The 24,065-nt window shown below is 40.3% G+C and overlaps 1 protein-coding gene and 1 pseudogene across 4 annotated transcripts in view; one reads left to right on the top strand and one right to left on the bottom strand.

Annotated features, from left to right (window-relative positions):
• LOC100139345 (zinc finger protein 26) overlaps positions 1 to 21,918 on the bottom strand; it is a 37,259-nt gene extending 15,341 nt beyond the window's left edge. For 2 of the 4 annotated variants that reach the window (XM_024994885.2, XM_059888562.1), the window contains exons 1-2: positions 21,026 to 21,225; positions 40 to 129 (exon numbers count right to left, since the gene is read on the bottom strand). In XM_024994885.2, the coding sequence (XP_024850653.1) occupies positions 40 to 72 (33 nt within the window). In that variant the 5' untranslated portion in view covers positions 73 to 129; positions 21,026 to 21,225. Of the gene's footprint in view, positions 1 to 39; positions 130 to 21,025 lie in introns of all 4 variants that reach the window. The other 2 variants (XM_024994884.2, XM_059888563.1) reach the window with 2 other exon arrangements.
• On the top strand, positions 22,295 to 23,227 carry OR7G53P (olfactory receptor family 7 subfamily G member 53, pseudogene; annotated as a pseudogene).

The following is a 24,065-nucleotide window of genomic DNA, read 5'->3' as shown; positions in this document are numbered from 1 at the left end:
CAGCAGCTCACTCTGTATAAGGATGCCCTGTCTTCTTACCTGAGAACAATCCCTCAAACACTCAGCTACCATCCTGTCTTGCCTCTATCTTTTCCTCAGGATCGCATAAAGGGTCCTTAGAAAGAAGACCTATGAGAAAAGAAAGAAGGCATGGGCATTCAGAGATGATCATAATTCCCACAATCGCTGTGCGAAAGTCATTCCATTCTAGTTTGAAATTCCTGAATATCCCTGCACACTCAGAAAATGTCACATTGAGAGGAAAGCAGGTGAAGTAGGACCCTGAGCTCACCTTCCCCTCAGGAACATATCAAAAATACATCTATATGGAGCCCCTTCAAACTGAAAACAAACTGGAGACAGAACGATGTCTAAAACCAAGGCTGTAAAAATGATCCACAGAGTCAGGTAGGAAAGGAGGGGAATTGATCTGGTTTTAGTGTTTGCTGTCAAGTAGAGTGCACACTTGAGGGTATGCAGCAGATCTGGACCCAGTACTGTATCTGAATAAGGTGAGTTAGGCCAGTGCTGGGACTTGGGGAGGTTGTGGATCAGGAGCTGTCTGTATACCTGACTGGCTTCCTAGACAGTCTCAGTGTGTGTCTGGCCCACAAAAACCCTCCTGTTCCAGGCAAAGGTACAGTTGGTGGGAGCAGAGAGAGTGCAAACATGGAGAGAACAGAACCAACTGAGAGGCAACATTCAGGGCTTCTGCTTCCAGGACCTTGGAACCAGACCTGGCTCCTGCTCCTGATGACAGGGTAGTGACAGCCACTGTGCACAGGAGAAAAACAGCTCACACACGGCTCTGGCTCTAGCCATTGTATCACCAGCACAACTTCCTAACAAGGACGCCCCGAGGAAAGACATACTCTGTGCTGACCACATTTTATTTTTTGTTTTAAAGATTTATTTACTTATTTTTGGCTATGCTGGGTCTTCTTTGCCATACTCAGTTACAGTGAGCTGGGGCTACTCTGTAGTTGTGCATGGGCTTTTCATTGGGTTGGCTTCTCTTGTTCTGGAGCACAGGCTCTAGGGTGAACGGACTTATTAGTAGTTGCAGCATGTGGGTTCAGTAATGCAGTACCCAGGCTCTACAGCACAGGCTCAATAGTTGTGGCACACAGTCTTAGTTGCTCTGTGGCATGTGGGATCTTCCTGGACCAGAGATCAAACCCATACCCATTGCATTGGCAGGTGGACTCTTCACCACTGAGCCACCAAGGAAGCCCCTTTATTTTAATTTTTAAAGTTTTATTTCTTAAATTTTGCCCATGCCACACAGCTTGTGGGAACCGAGCTCCACTACCAAGGTATCAAGCACTGTAGTGGAACGTGGAGCCTCACTCAAGGGACTGCCAAGGAAGATTCTTCTCTGCTTAAATCCAGCTCTCCCACCAAAGCTACTGCATACAAAGACTGCATAGGGACCTACAAAAGGACACACCTTCAAAGATGAGATAGGTAAATGTTTCACTTAATTTCACAGAGAAAGTGAAATAAAATGAGAAGATAAAGGAATTTGTTTCAAACAAAAGAACAAGGATAAAACATACATGAAACAACTAATTTAACACAGATAATATACGAAATAATCAGTTTAAAGCATTAGTAAAAGAATTCCAGGGCTTCACCAGATGAAGCAAATGAAGATGAAATAGGCAGTCTACCGCCAAAAGAATTCAGTGTAATGGTATTAAAGATGATACAAGACCTCAGAAATAATATGTGGGCACGGATAAAGAACGGAGGCACAGATTGAGAATGTAAAAGAAACATTTAACAAGGACCTATAAGAGACAGCAATGGCACGCCACTCCAGTACTCTTGCTTGGAAAATCCCATGGACGGAGGAGCCTGTTAGGTTGCAATCCATGGGGTCGAGAAGAGTCGGACACGACTGAGCGACTTCACTGTCACTTTTCACTTGCATGCATTGGAGAAGGAAATGGCAACCCACTCCAGTGTTCTTGCCTGGAGAATCCCAGGGACGGGGGAGCCTGATAGGCTGCCGTCTATAGGGTCGCACAGAGTCAGACGGGACACGACTGAAGTGACTTAGCATATAAAAGACAAAGAACAGACAATCAACAATGAAAAACATAAGAACTGAAATAAAAATACACTGGAGGGAACCAATAGCAGAATAACTGAGGCAGAAGAATGGATAAATGAGTTGGAAGATCGAATGGTGGAAATAACCAAAGCAGAGAAGAATAGAGAAAAAAGAAGGAGAAAGAAATGAGGACAGTCTTAAAGACTCTGGGACAAAATTAAATGCTCCAATATTCAAATGACAGGGGTTTCAGAAGAAGAAGAGGAAAAGGGTATGAGAAAATATTTGAGATTACAGTTGGAAACTTCCTTAGGGTGAGGGGAAAGGAAATAGTCACCCAAGTCCAGGAAGCCCAGAGTCTTTCGTAAAGAAAAACCTCAAAAGAATGACACCAACATACATATTATTCAAACTAACAAAAATTAAACACAAAGAAAAATGATTAAAAGCAGCAAGGGAATGCTGGTGGAAAAGGAAACTGATACAGCCAAATGGAAAACAATATGTAGATTCCTTTAAAAATTAAGAATAAATCTACCATATGACTCAGAAATCACACTACTAAATTATAGTATTTATTGCAGCAATATTTACAATAGCTAGGAAATGGAAGCAATCTAGATGTCCAGTGACAGATGAATGGATACAGCAATTATGGTACAGTAATATAGTGGATTTTACCCAGCTATAAACAGGAACAAGTCTGAGTCAGTTATAGTGGATGAACCTAGACCATCTTATACAGAGTGAAGTCAGAAAGAGAAAAAAAACAAGAATCATATATTAACACATATACATGGAATATAGCATGTTCAGGAATATATGAACCTGGCAGAGAAGAAACTGTGGACACAGAAGGGGAAGGAGAGGGTGGGCTGTATTCAGAAAGCAGCACTGACATATATACACTATCATGTGTAAAATGCTAGTGGGAAGTTGCTTAATAACAAAGGGAGTCCAGTCTGGTGCTCTGTGATGACCAATAGGGGTGGGATGTGGGAAGAAGAGGGAGACTCAGGAGGGAAGTGATACATACATACATACATACATATTATGTAAACTTTTGACTGATTCTCAGTTATATGGCAGAAATCAACACGAAATGTAAAGCACAAGAATGCTACGGCTTTCCAGGTCATTCAGTGGTAAAGAACCCATCTGCCATGGGTTCGATCCCTTGATCAAGAATATTCCTTGGAAAAGGAAATGCCAACCCACTCCAGGATTCTTGCCTGGGAAATGTCATGGACAGAAAGACCCTGTTAGTCCAAAGGGTTGCAAAGAGTTGGACATGACTTGGTGACTAAAGAAGAGCAACAAATAAGAATGATAACTGGAGAAAAGAATGAATGAACATAGTTAAAGTTGTAACAAGGAACATAAACAATAAAAAAGAACCAGTCAGATGTGAAGAATAAAATGACTGAAATAAAAAACATGCTGCTGCTGCTGCTAAGTTGCTTCAGTCATGTCCAACTCTGTGCGACCCCATAGACGGCAGCCCACCAGGCTCCCCTGTCCCTGGGATTCTCCAGGCAAGAACACTGGAGTGGGTTGCCATTTCCTTCTCCAATGCACGGGAGTGAAAAGCGAAAGTGAAGTCGCTCAGTCGTGTCCAACTCTTAGCGAACCCATGGACTGCAGCCTACGAGGCGCCTCCATCCATGGGATTTTCCAGGCAAGCGTACTGGAGTGGGCTGCCATTGCCTTCTCCAAAAAAACATGCTAGGAGTATTAACATCAGATCAGGGGGCACAGGAGAGCGCACAACTGATATGGAAGACAGAATAACAAAAACCACCCAATCAGAAAAACAGAAAGAGAAGACAAAATTTGAAAAAATGAGAACAGTACGGCAATACCCTGGCAGACTAGTGGTTAGGACTCAGTGCTTTCACTACTGTGGGCCTGGGTTTGATTCCTCATCAAGAAATTAAGATCCTTCAAACTGTGTGTTGTGGTGGAAGAAAAAGGGACAGATTAAAGAATCTCTGGTCTAATATAAATGATTCTAACATTCTTGTAATTGGGTCTCAGAAGAAGAGAGAAAAAGAGGGGAAAAATGTATTTGATAAAAATATGAAAACACAGAGCTTGCTGTAGCTCAGATCATGAGTTCCTGATTGCAAAATTTAGGCTTAAATTGAAGAAAGCAGGGAAAACCACTAGGCCATTCAGGTGTGACCTAAATCATACCCATTATAAGTGAGGATGACATACAGATTTAAGGGATTATATCTGGTAGACAGAGTGCCTGAAGAACTATGGATGGAGGTTCATAATACTGTACAGGAGGCAGTGACCAAAACCATCCCAAAGAAAAAAATGAAAAAAGCCAAAGTGGTTGTCTGAAGCCAAAGCTTTACAGATAGCTGCGCAAAGAGAAACAAAAGGCAAAGAAGAGGAAAGATATATACCCAAATGAAGGCACAATTCTAGAAAACCGCAAGGAGAAATAAGAAGGCCTGCTTAAATGAAAAAAACAAAAAACAAAAAACAAAGTTAATAGAGGAAAACAACAGAATGGGGAATACTAGACATATCTTCAAGAAAATTGGACATATGAAGGATGTTCATGCAAGCATGGGCATGATAAAAGACAGAAACGGTATCATCAAACAGAAGCAGGGAAGATTAAGAAAAGGTGGCAAAAATACACAGAAGACCTATTAAAAAAAAAGTATTAATGACACGGATAACCACGATGGTGTGCTCACTCACCTAGAGACAGACATCCTAGAGTGTGAAATCAAGTAGGCCTTAGGATGCATTACTACAAACAGAGATAGTGGAGGTGATGGAATTCCAGCTGAGCTATTTAAAATCCTAAAAGATGATGCTGTTAAAGTGCTGCACTCAATACATCTGCAAATTTGGAAAACCCAGCAGTGGCCACAGGCCTGAAAAAGGACAGTTTTCATTCCAATCCCAAAGAAGGCCAATGCCCCCAAATGTTCAAACTTCCATACAATTGCACCCTTTTCATATATGCTGGAGAAGAAAATGGCAACCCACTCCAGTATTCTTGCCTAGACAATCCTGTGGACGGAGGAGCCTAGTGGGCTGCTGTCCACGGGGTCACACAGAGTCATACATGACTGCAGTGACTTAGCAGCAGCAGCAGCAACAGCACATATGCTAGTAAGGCTACGCTCAAAAATCTTTCAAGCTAGGCTTCAACAATACATGAACCGAGAACTTCCTGATGTACAACCTGGGTTTAGAAAATGCAGAGGAAACAGAGATCATATTGCCAACACTTATGGACCATAGGAAGGCAAGGGAGTTTCAGAAAATCATCTACTTCTGCTTCATTAAGTATGCTATAGCCTTTGACTGGGTGGATCACAACAAACTGTGGAAAATTCTAATGAGTGAGAATACCAGACCACTTTAACTGTTCCTTGACAAACGTGTATGTGGATCAAAAAGCAAGTGAAGCAGACAAGGAAGGGTGACTGGTTCAAAGTTGAGAAAGGAGTACAAGAAGGCTGTATATTGTCACCTTGCTTATTCAATTTCAATGCTGCTGCTAAGTCACTTCAGTAGTGTCCGAATTTGTGTGACCCCATAGATGGCAGCCCACCAGGCTCCCCTGTCCCTGGGATTCTCCAGGCAAGAATACTGGAATGGGTTGCCATTTCCTTCTCCAATGCATGAAAGTGAAAAGTAAAAGTGAAGTCGCTCAGTCGTGTCTGACTCCCAGCAACCCCATGGACTGCAACCTACCAGGCTCCTCCATCCATGGGATTTTCCAGGCAGGAGTACCAGAGTGGGGTGCCATTGCCTTCAGCAAGACGGGATGAATCACAAGTGGGAATCAAGACTGCTAGGAGACATCATCAACAACCTTGGAAATGCAGATGATACCACTCTAATGACAGAACGTGAAGAGGAACTAAGGAGCTTTCTTAGATGAGGGTGAAAGAGGAGAGTAAAAAGGCTGGCTTAAAACTAAACGTTAAAAAAACTAAGTCAATCATGGTATCTGTTCCCATCACTTCCTGGCAAAGAGAAGGGGCAGAAAAGTAGAAGCAGAAACCATATTTTCATTATCTCCAAAATCACTGTGGATGGTGACTGCAGCCATGAAGTTAAAAGACGTTTGGTCTTTGGAAAAAAAACCTATGACAAACCTAGACAGTGTATTAAATAGAAGAGACATCACTTGCCAACAAAGTTCTGTTTATTCAAAGTTGTTTTTCCAGTAGTCATGTATGGATGTGTGAGTTGGATTATAAAGAAGACTCAGTGCCAAAGTATTCATGCTTTTGAACTGTGGTTTTGGAGATTTTTGAGAGTCCCTTGGAATACAAGGAGATCAAACCAGTGGATCCTAAAGGAATCAACTCTGAATACTCATTGGAAGGACTGATGCTGAAGCTGAAGTTCCCATACCTTGGCCACTTGATGCAAAGAGCTGACTCACTAGAAAAAACCGTGATGCTGGGAAAGACTGAAGGCAAAAGGAGAAGCGGGTGGCAGAGATATGATGATTAGATAGCGTCACTGACTCAAAGACATGAATTTCCCAGAGAAAACTCTGGGAGATACTTAAGGACAGTGAAGACTGACGTGCTGCAGTCCACAGATCACAAAGTCAGACACATCTTAGCAACTAAACAACAACAAGAATGACTGAAAATTTCCCAAAATGGAAGAATGAAACAGATATCCAGCTACAGAAAGCACAGAGTCTCAAACAAGATGAACCCAGAGACACACACCAAAATATATCATAATTAAAATTCAAAAGGTAAACAGAGACTTCTAAAGGCAGTAAGAAAAAACAAGGAGTCATATACAAGGGACCCACTTAAGGCTATCAACTGATTTTTCTGCAGAAACCTTGCAGGACAGAGGGGCATATACTTTGAAAGTGCTAAAAGGGAAAAACCTACAAGTTAAAGATACTCTACCCAGTAAGGTTATCATTCAAAATCGAAGGCGAGACAAAGAACTTTCAGGTAAGCAAAAACTAGAGGAGTTCATCAAATCTAAAACAACTCTAAGAGAAATAGTAAAGGGTCTTCTCTTAAGTGGAAAAGAAAAGGCTACGAGCAGAAGAATGTATAGGAAAGAAAAGTCCCATTAGTAAAGTAAATATACAGTAAAGCCTGTGTAACAACCATTTAAGTAAGGAAGTACAAAGATTAAGTAAGGAAGTACAAAGGAAGTACAAAGAAACTATAACTACAACAATCAATTGTTAAACAAGAATATGACATTAAAGACAAAAAACGTGTAATAAGGGAGAAATAACATACATTTTTTAGAATGTTCTTGAAATTAAATCACTATTAGTTTAAAACAAGCAGATCTAGTTACAGGTCAACATATGAATCCCAGGATAATCACAAATTAGTAAAGCTAAAGACACACATACAGATTGAAAGTGAAAGGATAGGAGAAAGATAGTCCATATAAAGGCAAACGAACAAGAATTTGGAGTAGCAATACTCAGAGTAGACAAAGTAGACTTTAAGACAAAGTCTAAATAAAAGACAAAGAACATTATGTAATGATAAAGGCATTAACACAACAGAATGTAACAGCTGTTAACATATGTGTATCTAATACAGGAGAAGCTAAATAAATTAAGTATTTACAGACATAAAGGGAGACATTGAGAGTAATACAATAATAATAGGGAATTTTAACATCCAACTAGCATCAGTGGCAGAGAAGGCAATGGCACCCCACTCCAGTACTCTTGCCTGGAAAATCCCATGGATGGAGGAGCCTGGTAGGCTGCAGTCCATGGGGTTGCTGGGAGTCAGACACGACTGAGCGACTTCACTTTCACTTTTCACTTTCATGCACTGGAGAAGGAAATGACAACCCACTCCAGTGTTCTTGCCTGGAAAATTCCAGGGACGGGGGAGCCTGGTGGGCTGCCGTCTATGGGGTCACACAGAGTCAGACACGACTGAAGCGACTTAGCAGCAGCAGCAGCAGCATTAGTGGACAGATCATCCAGACAGAGAATCCAGAATAAAACAGTAGTCTTAAGATGCATTTGGTCACTTGGACTTAATAGATACCTACAGGACATTCCAACCCAAAACAGAGACATAAGCATTCTTCACAAGTGCACATGGAATGTTCTCTAAGACAGATGACATGTCTGTTCAACAAATTCAATGAACCGAGATAATATCAAATATTTTTTCTGACCACAATGCTGTGAAATGAAGAAATCAATTACAGAAAGAAAAATGGGAAAAGAACAAATATGTGGAGACCAAACAACATGTTACTACAAAATGAATGGGTCAACAAAGAAATTGGAAAATACCTCAAGACACATGAAAATAGAAACAAAACGTCCTCAAACTGATGGGATGCAGCAGAAGTAGTCATGATGGGGGATTTTATAATGATACAGGCCTATCTCAAGATGTAAGAAAAATCTCAAGTAAACAACCTAATTTACCATCCAAAGGAATTAGAAAAAGAACAAAGCCTTAAGTTAGCAGAAGGAAAGAAGTAATAAACATCAGAGAGAAAATAAAATAGAGAACCCCACGTCCCCTACATTAGAAAAGATCAATGAACCTAAAAGCAGGTCTTTTGAAAAGATAATTAGTGTTGATAAGGCTTTAGCCTGTCTCATTAAGGAAAAAAGAAGACCCAAATAAGCAAAATAATGAAAGAGGAGAAATTATAACTGATTCCACATACAGAAATAATCGAAAGGGAATACTATGAGAAAAAAGAAAGTATACTATAAACAGTTATATGTCAATAAATTGAACTAGGAGAAATATGTATCTAGAATTACAAAACCTTTGAAAACTGAATAGGAATCCATGGATAATCTAAGCAGACTGATTACTAATGTTGAAACTGAATCAGCAATCAAAATTCCCCCAAATTAAAAGTCCAGGCAAGGCAGCTGCACAGAATTCTATCCCACATATAAAGAAGGCTGAATACATATGCTTGTGCCACATAGCATATGGGATCCCAGTTCTCTGACCACCAGGGATTGAATCAGTGCCCCCTGCATTGAAATAGTCTTAAACACTGGACCACCAGGGAAGTCCCTTAATGTCTATTCCCAAAATCAGAAGAGGTGGAAATACTCCCAAATTCTTTCTATGAGAATCAGAATTTACCCTGATGCTAAAACCTGAAAGAGGTAGTATAAAAAAAATTAGATTACAGGCCAATAATTCTTATGTATAGAGATACAAAAATTCTCTGCAAAATATTAGCAAGTAGAATTCAACAGTCTATAAAATGGATTATTCACAATGATCAAGTGAGATTTATTCCAGGGATGAAAAAATGGTTCAAAATCTGATCATCAAGCCATGTCATACACTACATTAATAAAAGGGTACTAAAAATCACAGATAATTTCAATTAATGCAAGAAAAACACTGAATAAATTCACCATCTATTCATGATAATGACTCTCATCAAAGTTGGTATGGAGGGAACACATCTCAACATAATGAAGGCCATTTATGACAAGCCCCAGCTAACATCATACTCAATGGAATACAGAAAGCTTTTCATTTAAAATCAGAAGTAAGACAAGAATGCCCACTCTCATAACTTCTCTTTAATGCAGTATTGGATGTCCCAGCCACAGCTATCAGATGAGAGAAAGAAACAAAAGGCATCCAGATTGGAAAGGATGAGTACAATTCCCACTCTTTGCAGATTACATGGTACTATATATAAAAAAACCCTAAAGTCACCATCAAAAAAATATTAGAACTAATAAATGAATTCAGTAAAGTGGAAAGTATACAGGATTAATATAAAGAAATGTTTCTTTTCTATACAATAATGAATTACCAGAAAAAGAAAGCAGAAAAAAGAAGTTCCTTTGAAAAACAAATCAAAAAGAATTCAATTACTAGAAATAAACTTAACCAAAGAAAGACCTATACTCTGAAAACCATCTAACAGTGTAGGAAATTGAAGATGATATTACAGAGAAGTGGAAAGATATCCTGTGCTCATGGACTGAAAGAATCAATACAGTTAAAATTCCATACTACCCAAAGCAATCAGAAATTTAACCCCTAGGAAAGTACTCATGATATTTTTCACAGAACTAGAACAAATAATTCTTCTGAAGAGCCAAGGCAGTATAGACAACAAAGAACAAAGCTAGGGGTATCACAGTCGTTGACTTCGAACTACACTACGTGTGTGTGTGTGTGTGCTCAGTTGTGTTCAACTCTGCGACCCCATGGGCTCCTCTGTCCATGGGATATCCCAGGCAAGAATATTGGAGTGGGTTGCTATTTCCTTTCCCAGGGGATCTTCCCGACCCAGGGAGTGAAACTGTGTCTTTGGTGTCTCCCTCACTTGCAGGCAGGTTCTACACTACACTACAAAGCTACAGCAATGAAAACCGTATAAAACTGAAACAAAAACAGACTCACAGATGAATGGAATAGTATAAAGAACCAAAAAATAAACCCACACACTTAAAGTCAACTAATCTACAATGCAGTCAAAAATATACAATGTAGAAAAGACAGTATGGCCAATAAATGGTGCTGAAAACACTGGACAGCTCATGTAAAAGAATAAAATTGGAATATTTTTACATATCATGTATGAAAAAAAGCTCAAAACGGATTAAAGACCTAAATACAAGACTAGAAACTTGGGCTTCTCTTGTAGCTCAGTCAGTAAAGAATCTGCCTGCAAGGCAGGAGACCTGGGTTTGATTCCTGCATTGGGAAGATACCCTGGATAAGGAAATGGCAACCCACTTGAGTATTCTTGCCTGGAGAATTCCATGGACAGAGGAGCCTGGCAGGCTACAGTCTATGGAGTCGCAAGAGTCGGATATGACATAGTGACTAAAACACCATCAGAAACCATAAAACTCCTAGAAGAAAACATACACAGAACGCTCTTTGACATACATATTAGCAGAATGCTTTTGGCTCTGTCTCCTAAGGCAAAGAAAACAGAGGCAAAGATAAACAAATGGGATTGAAGTAAATGTAAAAGTTTTGTAAAGCAAAATAAACAATCAAAAAATGTAAAGACAAAAAAAAAAAAGTAAAGACCATCTACTGAATGGCAGAAAATATCTGCAAATGATATGACCAATAATAGATTAAAGTACAAAATATATAAATAGCTCATACAACTTAAGATAAAAAAACCCAAATAATCCTATTGAAAAAATGAACAGAAGACCTGAAAAGACATTTTCCCAAGAAATACACACAGATGGCCAACAGGTACATGAGAAGATTCTCAAGGTTACTTACCGTTAGAGAAATGCAAATCAAAACTACAGTGAGCTATTGCTTCACACAGAATGGTCATCAAAAAGGTCACAAATAACAAATGTGGCCACACTGAAGAAAAGGGAACACTGGTATTCTGCTGGTGGGAATGTAAATTGGTGCAGCCACTATGGAAAATAGTATGGAGACTCCTCAAGAAACGACACCATGATCTAGCAATTCCACTCCTTTGGGTGTATATCCAAAGAAAATGAAAACAGTAATTTGAAAAGATACATGCACCCCAATGTTCATAGCAACCTTATTTTACAGCAGGCAAGTTATGGAAGCAACCTAAGTGTCCATCAACACATGAATGGAAGAAAAAAATTCAAAAATGAAATACTATTCAGACTCACTGGAAAAGATTCTGATGCTGGGAAAGATTGAGGGCAAGAGGAGAAGGGGGCAACAGAGGATGAGATGGTTGGATGGTATAACTGACTCAGTGGATGCAAGTTTGAGCAAACTCAAGCAGATAGGGAAGCACAGGGAAGCTTCCACTGCAGAGGTCAGGGGTTCAATTCCTGTTGGGGTAATAAGATCATGCATGCCTCTGGGAGATAATATCCCACATACACCATGGTGGGGCCAAAAATATACATAAATAAATGATGGTGGTGGTTTAGTGGCTAAGTCCTGTCTGACACTTGCAGTGCCATGGACTGTAGCCCACCAGGCTCCTCTGTCCATGGGATTCTCCAGGCAAGAGTCCTGGAATGAGTTGCCAATTCCTTTTCCAGGGGATCTTCCTGACCCAGGGATTGAACCCAGTTTCCTACCTTGGCGGATTCTTTACTACTCAGTTACCAGAGAAGCCCCAAATAAATAAATAAACACACAAATACACACTAAACAAGGGCTTTCTGTGATGTTCTTCCAGGGCTAATCCTCTAATATGGCTCAAATACAATTCCAAAAATTTCTTAGATTAATGTTTCATGGACAGTTCAGTTCAGTTACTCAGTCCTGTCCAACTGTTTGTGACCTCATGGATTGCAGCATGCCAGGCCTCTCTGTCCAGCACCAACTCTTGGAGCTTGCTCAAACTCATGTCCATTGAGTCAGTGATGCCATCCAACCATCTCATCCTCTGTCAAACCCTTATCCTCTTGCCTTCAATCTTTCCCAGCATCAGGGTCTTTTCCACTAAATCAGGGTCTTTTCCACTAAGTCAGTTCTTTGCATCAGGTGGCCAAAATACGGGAGCTTCAGCATCAGTCCTTCCAATGAATATTCAGTGTTGATTTCCTTTAGGGTTAACTGGTTTGATCTCCTTGCTGTCCAAGGGACTCTCAAGAGTCTTCACCAACACCACAGTTCAAAAGCATCAGTTCTTCAGTGTTCAGCTTTCTTTATGGTCCAGCTCTTATATCCATCCATACATGACTACTGGAAAAACCATAGCTTTGACGACACGGACTTTTGTCAGTAAAGTCTTTGCTTTTTAATATGCTATCTAGGTTGGTCATAGCTTTTCTTCCAAGGAGCAAGTGTCTTTTAATTTCATGGCTGCAGTCACCATCTACAGTGATTTTGGAGTCCAAGAAAATAAAGTCTGTCACTGTTTCCCCATCTATTTGCCATGAAATGAGAGGACCGGATGCCATGATCTTTGTTTTCTGAACGTTGAGTTTTAAGCAAGCTTCTTCACACTCCTCTTCCACTTTCATTAACAGGCTCTTTAGTTTCTCTTCACTATCTGCCATAAGGGTAGTGTCATCTGCATATCTGAGACTATTGATATTTCTCCCAGCAATCTTGATTCCAGTTTTTGCTTCATCCAGTCCAACATTCCAAATGAGGTACTCTGCATATCAGAGAAGGCAATGGCACCCCACTCCAGTACTCTTGCCTGGAAAATCCCATGGACGGAGGAGCCTGGTGGGCTGCAGTCCATGGGGTTGCTGAGAGTCAGACACGACTGAGTGACTTCCCTTTCATTTTTCACTTTCATGCATTGGAGAAGGAAATGGCAAACCCACTCCAGTGTTCTTGCCTAGAGAATCCCAGGGACGGTGGAGCCTGGTGGGCTGCCATCTATGGGGTCGCACAGAGTCGGACACGACTGAAGCGACTTAGCAGCAGCAACTCTGCATATAAGTTAAATAAGCAAGGTGACAATATACAGCCTTTTCCCAATTTGGAACCAGTCCATTGTTCCATGTCTGGTTCTAACTGTTGCTTCTTGACCTGTATACAGATATCTCAGGAGGCAGGTAAGGTGGTCTGGTATTCCCATCTCTTTAAGAATTTTTCACAGTTTGTTGTGATCCACACAGCCAAACACTTTCACTTAGTCAATAAAGCAGATGTTTTTCTTGAATTCCCCTGCTTTTTCTACGATCCAGCGGATGATGGCAACTTGATCTCTGGTTCCTCTGCCTTTTCTAAACGAGCTTGAACATCTGGAAGTTCTCAGTTCACATACTGTTGAAGCCTCGCTTGGAGAATTTTGAGCATTACTTTACCAGCGTGTGAGATGAGTGCAATTGTGCTGTAGTTTGAACATTCTCTGCATTGCCTTTTTTTGAGATTGGAATGAAAACTGACCTTTTCCAGTCCTGTGGCCACAGCTGAGTTTTCTAAATTTGCTGGTATATTGAGTGCAGCATCATCATCTTTAATAGCATCATTTTCTAGGATTTTAAACAGCTCAGCTGGAATTTCATCACCTCCACCAGCTTTGTTTGTAGTAATGCTTCCTAAGACCCACTTGACTTCACATTCCAGGATATCTTGCTCTAGATGAGTGACCACACCATCGTGGTTATCTGGGTCATTAAGACCTTTTTTGTATAGTTCTTCTTTGTATTCTTGCCCAGAGATAGACACACCCACCTTTGGTTACCTAATCTGTGACAAAGGGAAGAATATCTGATGGAAAAAAACCAAAAAAACAAACAGACTCTTCAATAAGTGGTGCTGAGAAATCTGGACAGATACATGTAAAAGAATGAAATTAGAACACTTTCTAACATCCTACACAAAAATAAACTCAAAATGGATTAAAGACCTAAACATAAGCCGAGACACTATAAAGTTCTTAGAGGAAAACATAGGAGAAACACTCTTTGACATGTCACAATTAGATCTTTTTTGACCTACCTAGTAAATTACTGAAAATTTAAGAAATTGAAGGGGACCTAATTAAATTTAAAAGACTTCTCAAAGCAAAGGAAACTACAGAGAAGATAAAAAGGCAACCCTCCAATTGGGAGCAAAAAATTTTCTAAGAAAGCAATACAGAAGGGTTAGACTCCAAAATATACAGACAGCTTATGGAGCTCACTATCAAAAAAGAAAAACAAATAACCCAATCAACAAATGTGGCTTTCCCACATTTTTCACATTTGTAGGGTTTTAATCCAGAGTGAATATTTTTATGACACTGAAGTCATAAGGAACATTTAAAGTATTTTCCACATTGCTTAGATAAAAAAGGACTCTCTCCAACGTAAGATTTTCAATGTGTCCTAATCTCAGATCTAACAAAAAAGTCACCACAGTGTTCACATGAAAACTTTCTATCATGGGTTTCCATATGTAAAGTAAGTAAAGAGGACAAGATGAAGGCTTTACCACATTCCTCATATTTATATGGTTTTGTTCCAGTGTGAATTTGATTGTGACTCTTAAGATACAAAAAACTTTTAAAGAATTTTCCACATTTGTCACATGGAAACGGCCTCTCTTCACTATGAAATTTCATATCTACTTTAAGTCTCTAGGAATTATGGAAGGGTTTCCCACACTACGTACATTTATGCACTTTTATTTCACTATGTAATTTTGCATAAAGGGCTTTTATCAGGATGAGATTTTAAATGGATCCTAAGAGTTAGCCAAATAAATTAAAAACACCAACCAACAAAAAACCCCAAAACCTCCACATGCTGCAGGGTTCCAGCAAAAAAAGAAAAAAAGATATCTCTTATTGATCCTGATAGATAAATAGTGAAAATTAAATTCTTCCCTGAGCAATTTTCCCAATCAAATAAATTGTCTCATCAAATCTGGGGGTAAGCCTTCATGTGTTTCACTGTCCCACCCTAGAAATGGAATCAACAAAACATGCAAATTTTTCCCGTCCTCCTACTCCCATCAATTCCCATATGGCAAATTTGAATGCTTTATCTTTTTATGATTTCAGTGTCAACTCTCTCTTCTTTCCTTCACCTACTATCATATAAAGATAAAGAATACTATCTTCTATTTAGCTCCAGAGCTCTATTCAATTAGTCACAATACATGGTTGCCTTCCCCAAAGCTCCTTAAGATAGCCCTGGATTTGTTTTTTTTCACTGAGTGCTAATCAAGCATTTTTTAAGTAGGGCATGTCATCTAGTAAATGGAAATAGGTAATCACTGGATTCCTTCATTTTTACCTTCTACAAAACTCTCAAATCATTTACTTTATTTTCTATAATAATTATGACACCGCTATAAACATGAATGTCTTTTAAAACTTAATCAGCATAAGAGTCTAGCTTGACTCAATGCCTTCGGTCTCATCTTCCCTGAAGTCTTTTTCCAAAGTAGCAGTTAGTCAGTTATACTTAAGATGTACATATACTCAATGTTTCTAAAATTGACATGGACTTAAGAATATGCCCAGAGCACCTCCTTCCTGGGTCCTGTCCTTTTTTTCCACTTTAAATCTCATTACTATCTGTTCTGCTTCTGCAAACTCTTTCTTCAGTAAAACATACACTGCGCTTTCAACTACACTGTATGTTACTCATGAAGTTCCCGTCATCTGACAATTTTTACCCATTCTATGAATCCTTACTATTGCTCAGTGACCTTAATAGATACTGCTAACATCCACTGGATCACAGATAAAGCATGAGAATTTCAGAAAAACATCTACTACTGCTTCATTGACTACACTAAAGCTTTTGACTGTTTGTATCAAAACAAGCTGTGGAAAATTCTTAAAGATATGGGAATACCAGACCACCTTACCTGCCTCCTGAGAAACCTGTATATAGGTCAAAAGCAACAGTTAGAACTGGACATAGAACAAAGGACCATTTCAAAATTGGGAAAGGAGTACGTCAAGGCTGTATATTGTAACCCTGTTTATTTAACTTATGTGCAGAGTACATCATGTGAAACGTCAGGATGGATGAAGCACAAACTGGAATCAAGACTGCCGGGAGAAATATCAATAACCTCAGATATGCAGATGATTCCACCCTTATCGCAGAAAGCGAAGAGAAACTAAAGAGCCTCTTGTTGAAAGTGAAAGAGGAGAGTGAAAAAGCTGGCTTAAAACTCAACACTCAGAAAACAAAAATCATGGCATCTGGTCCTATTACTTTATTACAAACTGATGAGGGAACAATTGAAACAGTGACAGATTTTATTTTCTTGGGTTCCAAAATCACTGCAGATGGTGACTGAAGCCATGAAATTAAAAGAGCTTGCTGCTTGGAAAAAAAGCTATAACAAACCTAGACAGCATATTAAAAAGCAGAGACATTACTTTGCCAACAAAGGTCTGTATAGTCGAAGGTATGGTTTTTCCAGTAGCCAGGTATAGATGTGAGAGTTGGACCATAAAGATGGCTGAGCACCAAAAAAAACTCATGCTTTTGAACTGTGGTGTTGAAGAAGACTCTTAGAGAGCCCCTTGGACAGCACAGAGGTCAAACCAGTCCATCCTAAAGGAAATCAACACTGAATATTCACTGCAAGCTCTAATGATGCTAATGCTGAAGCTCCAATACTTTGGTCACCTGTTGTGAAGAGCTGATTCATTAGAAAAGACCCCGATGCTGGGAAAGACTGAAGTCAGGAGGATAAGGGGACGAAAGAGGAGAAAATGGTTGTATGGCATTACCAACTCAAAGGACACGAGTTTGAGCAAGCTCCAGGAGATGGTAAAGGACAGGGAAGCCTGACATGCTGCAGTCAATGAGATCTCAAAAAGTTAGGCACGCCTGAGGGGCTAAACAACAACCCATGTTTTGCTTCATAAGTTAAATATCAACCCCTTCCAATATATATTACCATCTCATAGTAAGACATTCTTTGTCCATGTCACACAATGCCTGGTTTTCATTTAAAAAATGAATTCCCAGATAAGACAATTGCTATATGAATTTTTTTTGTTGTTTTGTCTTAAATTTCTTATTTTTTATTTTTAATTGGCCACAGGACTGCAAAGATCAGTTTTCATTTCAACCCCAAAGAAGGGTAATGCCAAAGAATATTCAAATTGCCACACAATTGCACTCATTTCACATGCCAGCATGATAATGCTCAAAATCCTTTAAGCTAGACTTCAACAGTATGTGAACTGAGAACTTCCATATGTACAAGTTGGATTTAGAAAAAGCAGAGGAACCAGAAATCAAATTGTCAACATCCATTGGATCATAGAAAAAGCAAGGGAATTCCAGAAAAACACCTACTTCTATTTTACTGACTACACTAAAGTCTTTGACTTTGTTGATCACAACAAACTGAAAAATTCTTAAAAAGATTAAAAAAACCAGACCACCTTACCTGCCTCCTGAGAAACTTGTATGCAGGTCAAAAAGCAACAGTGAGAACTGGACATGGAAAATCAGATTGGTTCAAAATTGGGAAAGGAGTACATCAAGGCTGTATATTGTCACCTGCTTATTTCACTTATACGCAGAGTACATGATGCGAAATGCTGGGCTGGATGAAGCACAAGCTGGAATCAAGACTGCTGGGAGAAATGTCAATAACCTCAGATATGCAGATGATACCACCCTTACGGCAGAAAGCAAAGAAGTACTAAAGAGCCTCTTGATGAAGGTGAAAGAGGAGAGTGAAAAAGCTGGCTTAAAACTCAATATTCAAAAACTGAAGATCATGGTATCTGGTCCCATCACTTCATGGCAAATAGATGGGGAAACAATGCAAACAGTGGCAGATTAATTTTCTTGGGCTCCAAAATCACTGCACATGGTGACTGCACCTGCAAGATAAGTCTTGGTCATTGGAAGAAAAGCTATGAGAAACTTAGACACCATATTAAAAAGCTGAGACATTACTGACAAAAGTTTGTTACAGTCAAAGCTATGGTTTTTCCAGTAGCCATGTATGGATGCGAGAGTTGGACCATAGAGAAGACTGAGTGCCAAAGAATTTGTTTTACAACTGTGTGCTGGAGAAGGACTCTTGAGAGTCCCCTGGACTGAAAGATCAAACTAGTCAATCCTAAAGGAAATCAGTCCCGAATATTCACTGGAAGGACTGATGCTGAAGCTGAAGCTGCAATACTTTCGCCACCTGATGTGAACAGCCGACTCATTGAAAAAGACCATGATGCTGGGAAAGATAGAAGGCAGGAGGAGAAGCAGATAACAGAGGACGAGATGGCTGGATGGCATTACTGACTCAAGGGACATGAGTTTGAACAAGCTCCAGGAGATGGTGAAGGACAGGGCAGCCTAGCATGCTGTAGCCCATGGGGTTGCGAAGAGTTGGACACGACTGAGCAACTTAAAAACAACAGACTTATTATTTTTTATTTTCAATTGGTGGATAATTGCTTTACAATATTATGTTAGTTTCTACCATGCATCAACATGAATCAGCCACAGGTATACATACCACCATTGTTTCTCTGTCCCTGGCACAGAGTCTAACTCATTAAAGTTATTCCACAATCACTTGTGGACTGCCAGACAATTTGCCACTTTTCACAAAATGTTCTAGTACAGTACACACAATTGAGGGAATATAAAAAACAGGACTGCAACATAAAAATAAAGTAAGACTCACATGAAATGTCCTGGAACAAAAACATATAAATCAAAATGCTATAGTTCTGAAAAACTATGTATTTTTCATTGAAGATGAAAAAATTCTTTTGGGACATTATTCTTAAAAACAAGCGTCCTGATGGCAAAACTAAAATCTGTTCCTTGCATTTTTTCATAATCAGTTTTAGACATGCCTTTTAAAAGTTGATCAGAAACTACAAAATGGCACAAGATCTAAGAGAATTTAAATCCACTGAAGTAAATATATATTTGTTTGATGACCTAGAAAAACAATCTAGAAGCTGACCCTCAAAGTACACCCCCAAAAGATGAAACAATATACAGAGAAGTTTATTCACACAATAACAGATGCTAAAAGAAATTATAGGAAGGTGCTGGGAAACAAGTTATTCTGAGGATCAGAATATCACCGCACATAGGACTTTATAGGAAAGTCTACTTTTAAAATAGAAAACTCTGATGATTCCTAGCTTAAGCAAATAGTCCTACTGAGCAACACAACCAAGGGCTATCCTAAATTTACATCTCCTGATGGAATCCAACTTGATGTACACAACATCACCTTCAAAATATGCGTAAGAAATAACCAGTAGAATATACCAGGAGTTGGCACATTTTGGTCATAGGGTGTGTTTTTGTAAATAAAGTTCTTTGGATCACAGATATGCCCATTTGTTTCCCTAAGTCGACAGTATTATTCTACTACTAAGGCAGAGTTGAGTAATTCCATACCTTATTGCTCGTGACACATCAAGCACTAACTATCTGGACTTTTTCAGACAATAAGTTTGCCAACCATGCTCTCAACCAATTACCAACTGACAGAAACTACACGATATGAAGGAAAACTTAAACATACTGTGAATATAAAAGCACAAATATAAAACTGTGACTTTTTAAACAATGTGTGACTCCTCAAAGTGTCAATATAATGAACTTAATAGACAAACAACGGGAAGTGATCTCGGTTAAAAAAAGACAAAAAGGCATTAACAGTTGTCACATATAAGCCCTGATTGGGTTCTAGATCCCCAAAGTACCAAAAACACATTTTGGAACCACGTGGAGAGGCTAACTTATTATAGTAGATACTTCAAAATATTATTATTTTTATCTTTCTTATGTGAAATAATGGAATTCAGATATTTAGTAGGATAATGCCCATATCTTTAGAAGAAGTATTACCAAGTATTTAAAAGGCAAGTCATCATGTATGCGATTTATTTTCAACTTATTGTCAAACAGCTCACCACGGTGTATTCGTAAATCGAGGAGAGAACAAGCATGGAAAATTCTAAAACTAAATGAATCTACGACAACGAACATTCACTGTACTGGAAGGTCACATTTTATTGAGGTTCTAGGCGTTACACAATCACATAATGTGGGGAAATACACATCTAATCCAAACAAGTTATTTATGGTTTCTCATTCTTGAACTTGTATCAAAAAGCCTCCATCGTATCTCCTGGAGACCCGTGTTTGACTGTGGGATCTTACGACCCTAGGTATTTCAGATGACTTAACTGCTCTCGCTGTGTGTATGTGTGCGTTTTTAAAACAAGTTCTGTAATCTACATACATATAAACAGAGTAATATGCGCATTCCTTGATCCGAGGAATCTGTACCTCTATGAAATATTCAAAAACAACGCGCAAAGAGAAAGCCAAATTGTTTGGTGAAACGTTATTTTTCATACAAAAGAAGCAGGCGTTTAAACCAACTCTCCCCAATACTCTGAGCAACAGGACAGGGTAGCCAGGTTCGTAACACCCGGAGGACGTGGGGGACGGAGCAACGCACACTGGAACAGCGGATATTCTTTTCCTCGTGGACGAAAGTCATAAAGAACTCACTGGAGGCTTTCGAATAGGAAAGCACAGTCAATGTCTACACCCCGCAGACGCGCCCTCACAGCACTTACCACCCGACGGTGACTCTGATCCTACGGACGCGAAAGGAGGGGCCAGGCCTCTCTCAGGAGTCCCCCCGGAAGCCAGGCCCAACGTGCTGTATAACGACCTCGGTGCAGCCCAGAACCCTGCCTCCACGCAAGACTCACCCACAACAATGTGAAACACAGGACGACTAGCCTACCTCTTTCCACCAGGCGTAGACCAGCCTGACCAAAATGCTGTCGCGAGCCTGTGACGCCACTTCCGCTTAGTGCCACGGCTGTAGAGGGGCGGGGTTCCAGGACGCTGGCTGCCATTCAAGTTCGATTGATTGGCAAGTTCCCTTGGCGTTACGGTAGTTTTCGTCGCGTTGGGGCGAGACCTCTAGGTCAGCTCAGAACGCGGACTGAAGGCAGAAATAGGCCCAGCGGAAGCGGCTGAGGCCAGAACTAAGTCTATGGGCGGAGCTGCGAGCAGAAGGCGGGGCCCATAACAGGATATAGTTTTGGAGGCGAGTTTTGGGACGAGTAACAGTTCTGGGTTTGGAGGGCAGAAAGGAGAGGCTGGCGATGGTTACCCACCCAAGACGATGCGACTCAAAAACTTTTCTGCCTGCCTGTTCTCAGATTCCGGGAGCGCTTAAAATTAGATTCTCCCATATTGACAAACCTGGCAATCCTTGAGATGGCCAGATTCGGCCAGACACCACTTTCTGATCAAATTCGTTGTTGTCAGGGGGTAGGGCCACAGAGCAAAGTAAGTGCACCACAAACACATATGGAGCCGCTCGACTACTACAGAAATTTTGGAAAAAGCAGAATTATCCAAGAGGCAAAACTCCGCCCCAAAGAAGGAAGAACGTTTGAGCCATTGACATGCTACACCTGAAATAGGCTGAAGCTGAGCTGGACGCCACAAAAGTTGATGGTCTTGAAGGCAGTCACTCATTTGTGAAAAAGTTAGAAGAGAGGAAGAAATTTTCCCTAAAATAATATCTGTACAAGATAATGGTGTTTATCATGCTCTCAGGGAAGGAATATTCGATTGTTAGTCAAAATGTGTGTGGTTTTTTCCTCGTTTTTCTGATTGTTCAGTCACTCAGTCGTGTCTCCTTGCAACCTCATGGACGTCAGCACTCCAGGCTTCCCTAGCCTTCACTATCTCCCAGAATTTGCTCAAACTCATGTCCATTTTTCTGGGGGTGTTCATTAATAGGATAAAGTTTCTTTATATTTGGGGACTCCTGTTTGTCTGAATTAGCTTTGCTTTGTCAGTTACCTGGCACAGTGATCAGCTACATGGATGCAGAAAACCAAAAAGTTGTCTCAAAATTCCTCTTCTCAGGACTCTCAGAAGATCCAGACCAGCAGCCCTTACTCTTCATGCTTTTCCTGTCCATGTACCTGGTCCTGGTGCTCGGGAACCTCATCATCCTCACTGTCAGCTCTGACCCCCACCTCCACCCCCAATGTACTTTTTCATCTCCCACCTGTCTCTTTCTGATATTTGTTTCAATTCCACTGTAGTTCCAAAAATGCTAGCAAATATCCAGACACAGAGCAAAGTTATCACCTATGAAGGTTGTATCATCCAGATGTATTTTTTCTTGGTATTGGGGTATTTGGACAACTTCCTCCCGACTGTGATGGCCGATGACCACTATGTGGCCATATGCCACCCCTTGAACTACACAGTCACCATGAGTCCCCACCTGTGTGCCCTGCTGGCTCTAGTCTCTAGGTTTCTCAGTGTCCTAGTCAGCCTCTTGCACAGTCTGATGGTATTGCATCTCTCATTCTCCACACACATGGAAATTCTGAACTTCTGTGAATTTGCTGTGGTGCTCAAGTCTGCCTGTTTGGATGCTCTCAGCAATTACATCATGCTGTATTCTGTGACTGGATTGCTGGGAATTCCTCCACTTTCTGGGATCCTTTTCTCTTATTCTAAGATTATTTCCTCCATATTGAACATCTCTTTGGTGGAGGGGAAGTACAAAGCTTTCTGTGTACTGTGGGTCTCACCTAACAGTCATTTGCTTATTCCATGGGACAGGATTAGGAGTATATCTCAGTTCTGCCTTCTCCCCCTCCTCCTCAAAGCAGGCAATTGTCTCAGTAAGGTACGTCGTGGTCATCCCTATGCTGAACCCCTTCATCTACAGCTTGAGGGACAGGGATATGAATGGGGCCCTGAGGAAACTTGCCAGCATGTTTTTCTTGTCCTTATGAGGAGACGTGGATGTTGGGATGGGAGAATCACTGTAATAACCTATATAAATACACTGGCAATCAGAAATACCTAATCTTCAACTTCATTGAGTGTATGCTTTGTTGCTCTTTTTCTGAAATACCATAGCTTGAGCTTCTTCTAAGTTTTCACTTCCTAAAGCAACTGATTCTTGGACTTCTCTGATGGCTTAGTGGATAAGAATCCACCTGCCAACGCAGGGAATGTGTGTTTGATCCCTGGTCCAAGAAGATTCCACATACTGAGGAGCTTGAGCACCACAACTACTGAGGCCATGATTTAGAGCTCATGAGCCGCAGTGACTGAGGCTCTGTGCTACAACCAATGACGTCAGTGCACCTCGAGTCTATGCTCCATAACAAAAGAAGCCATTGAAATGGGAAGCCATCCAATGACAGCTGGAAAGCAGCCCCTGCCAGCTACAACTAGAGAAGGCCAGCCTGTAACAATGAATACCCAGTATAATTAAAAATAAGATAAAAAATAAGTAATAAAAAATGAAACAGAAGTAACTGATTCTCAAGAACTTCCTTTAGTGAAATTTATGATCTCTTTCCTGTGCAGAAATGTTCATCCTTCAGTTCAGTTCAGTTCAGTTGTTCAGTTGTGTTCAACTCTTTGTGACCCCATGGGCTGCAGCACACCAGGCCTCCCTGTTCATCACCAACTCCTGGAGTTTACTCAAACTCATGTCCATTGAATCGGTGATGCCATTCAACCATCTCATCCTCTGTCCATCCCTTCTCCCTCTGTCAATCTTTCCCAGCATCAGGGTTTTTTCAAATGAGTCAGGTCTTCCCATCAGGTGGCCAAAGTATT

Source organism: Bos taurus, chromosome 7 (genome assembly GCF_002263795.3).
Source record: "Bos taurus isolate L1 Dominette 01449 registration number 42190680 breed Hereford chromosome 7, ARS-UCD2.0, whole genome shotgun sequence".
NCBI lineage: Eukaryota > Metazoa > Chordata > Mammalia > Artiodactyla > Bovidae > Bos > Bos taurus.
Note: the sequence above shows the minus strand (reverse complement) of the source record. Positions and strands in the feature narration are given on the sequence as shown.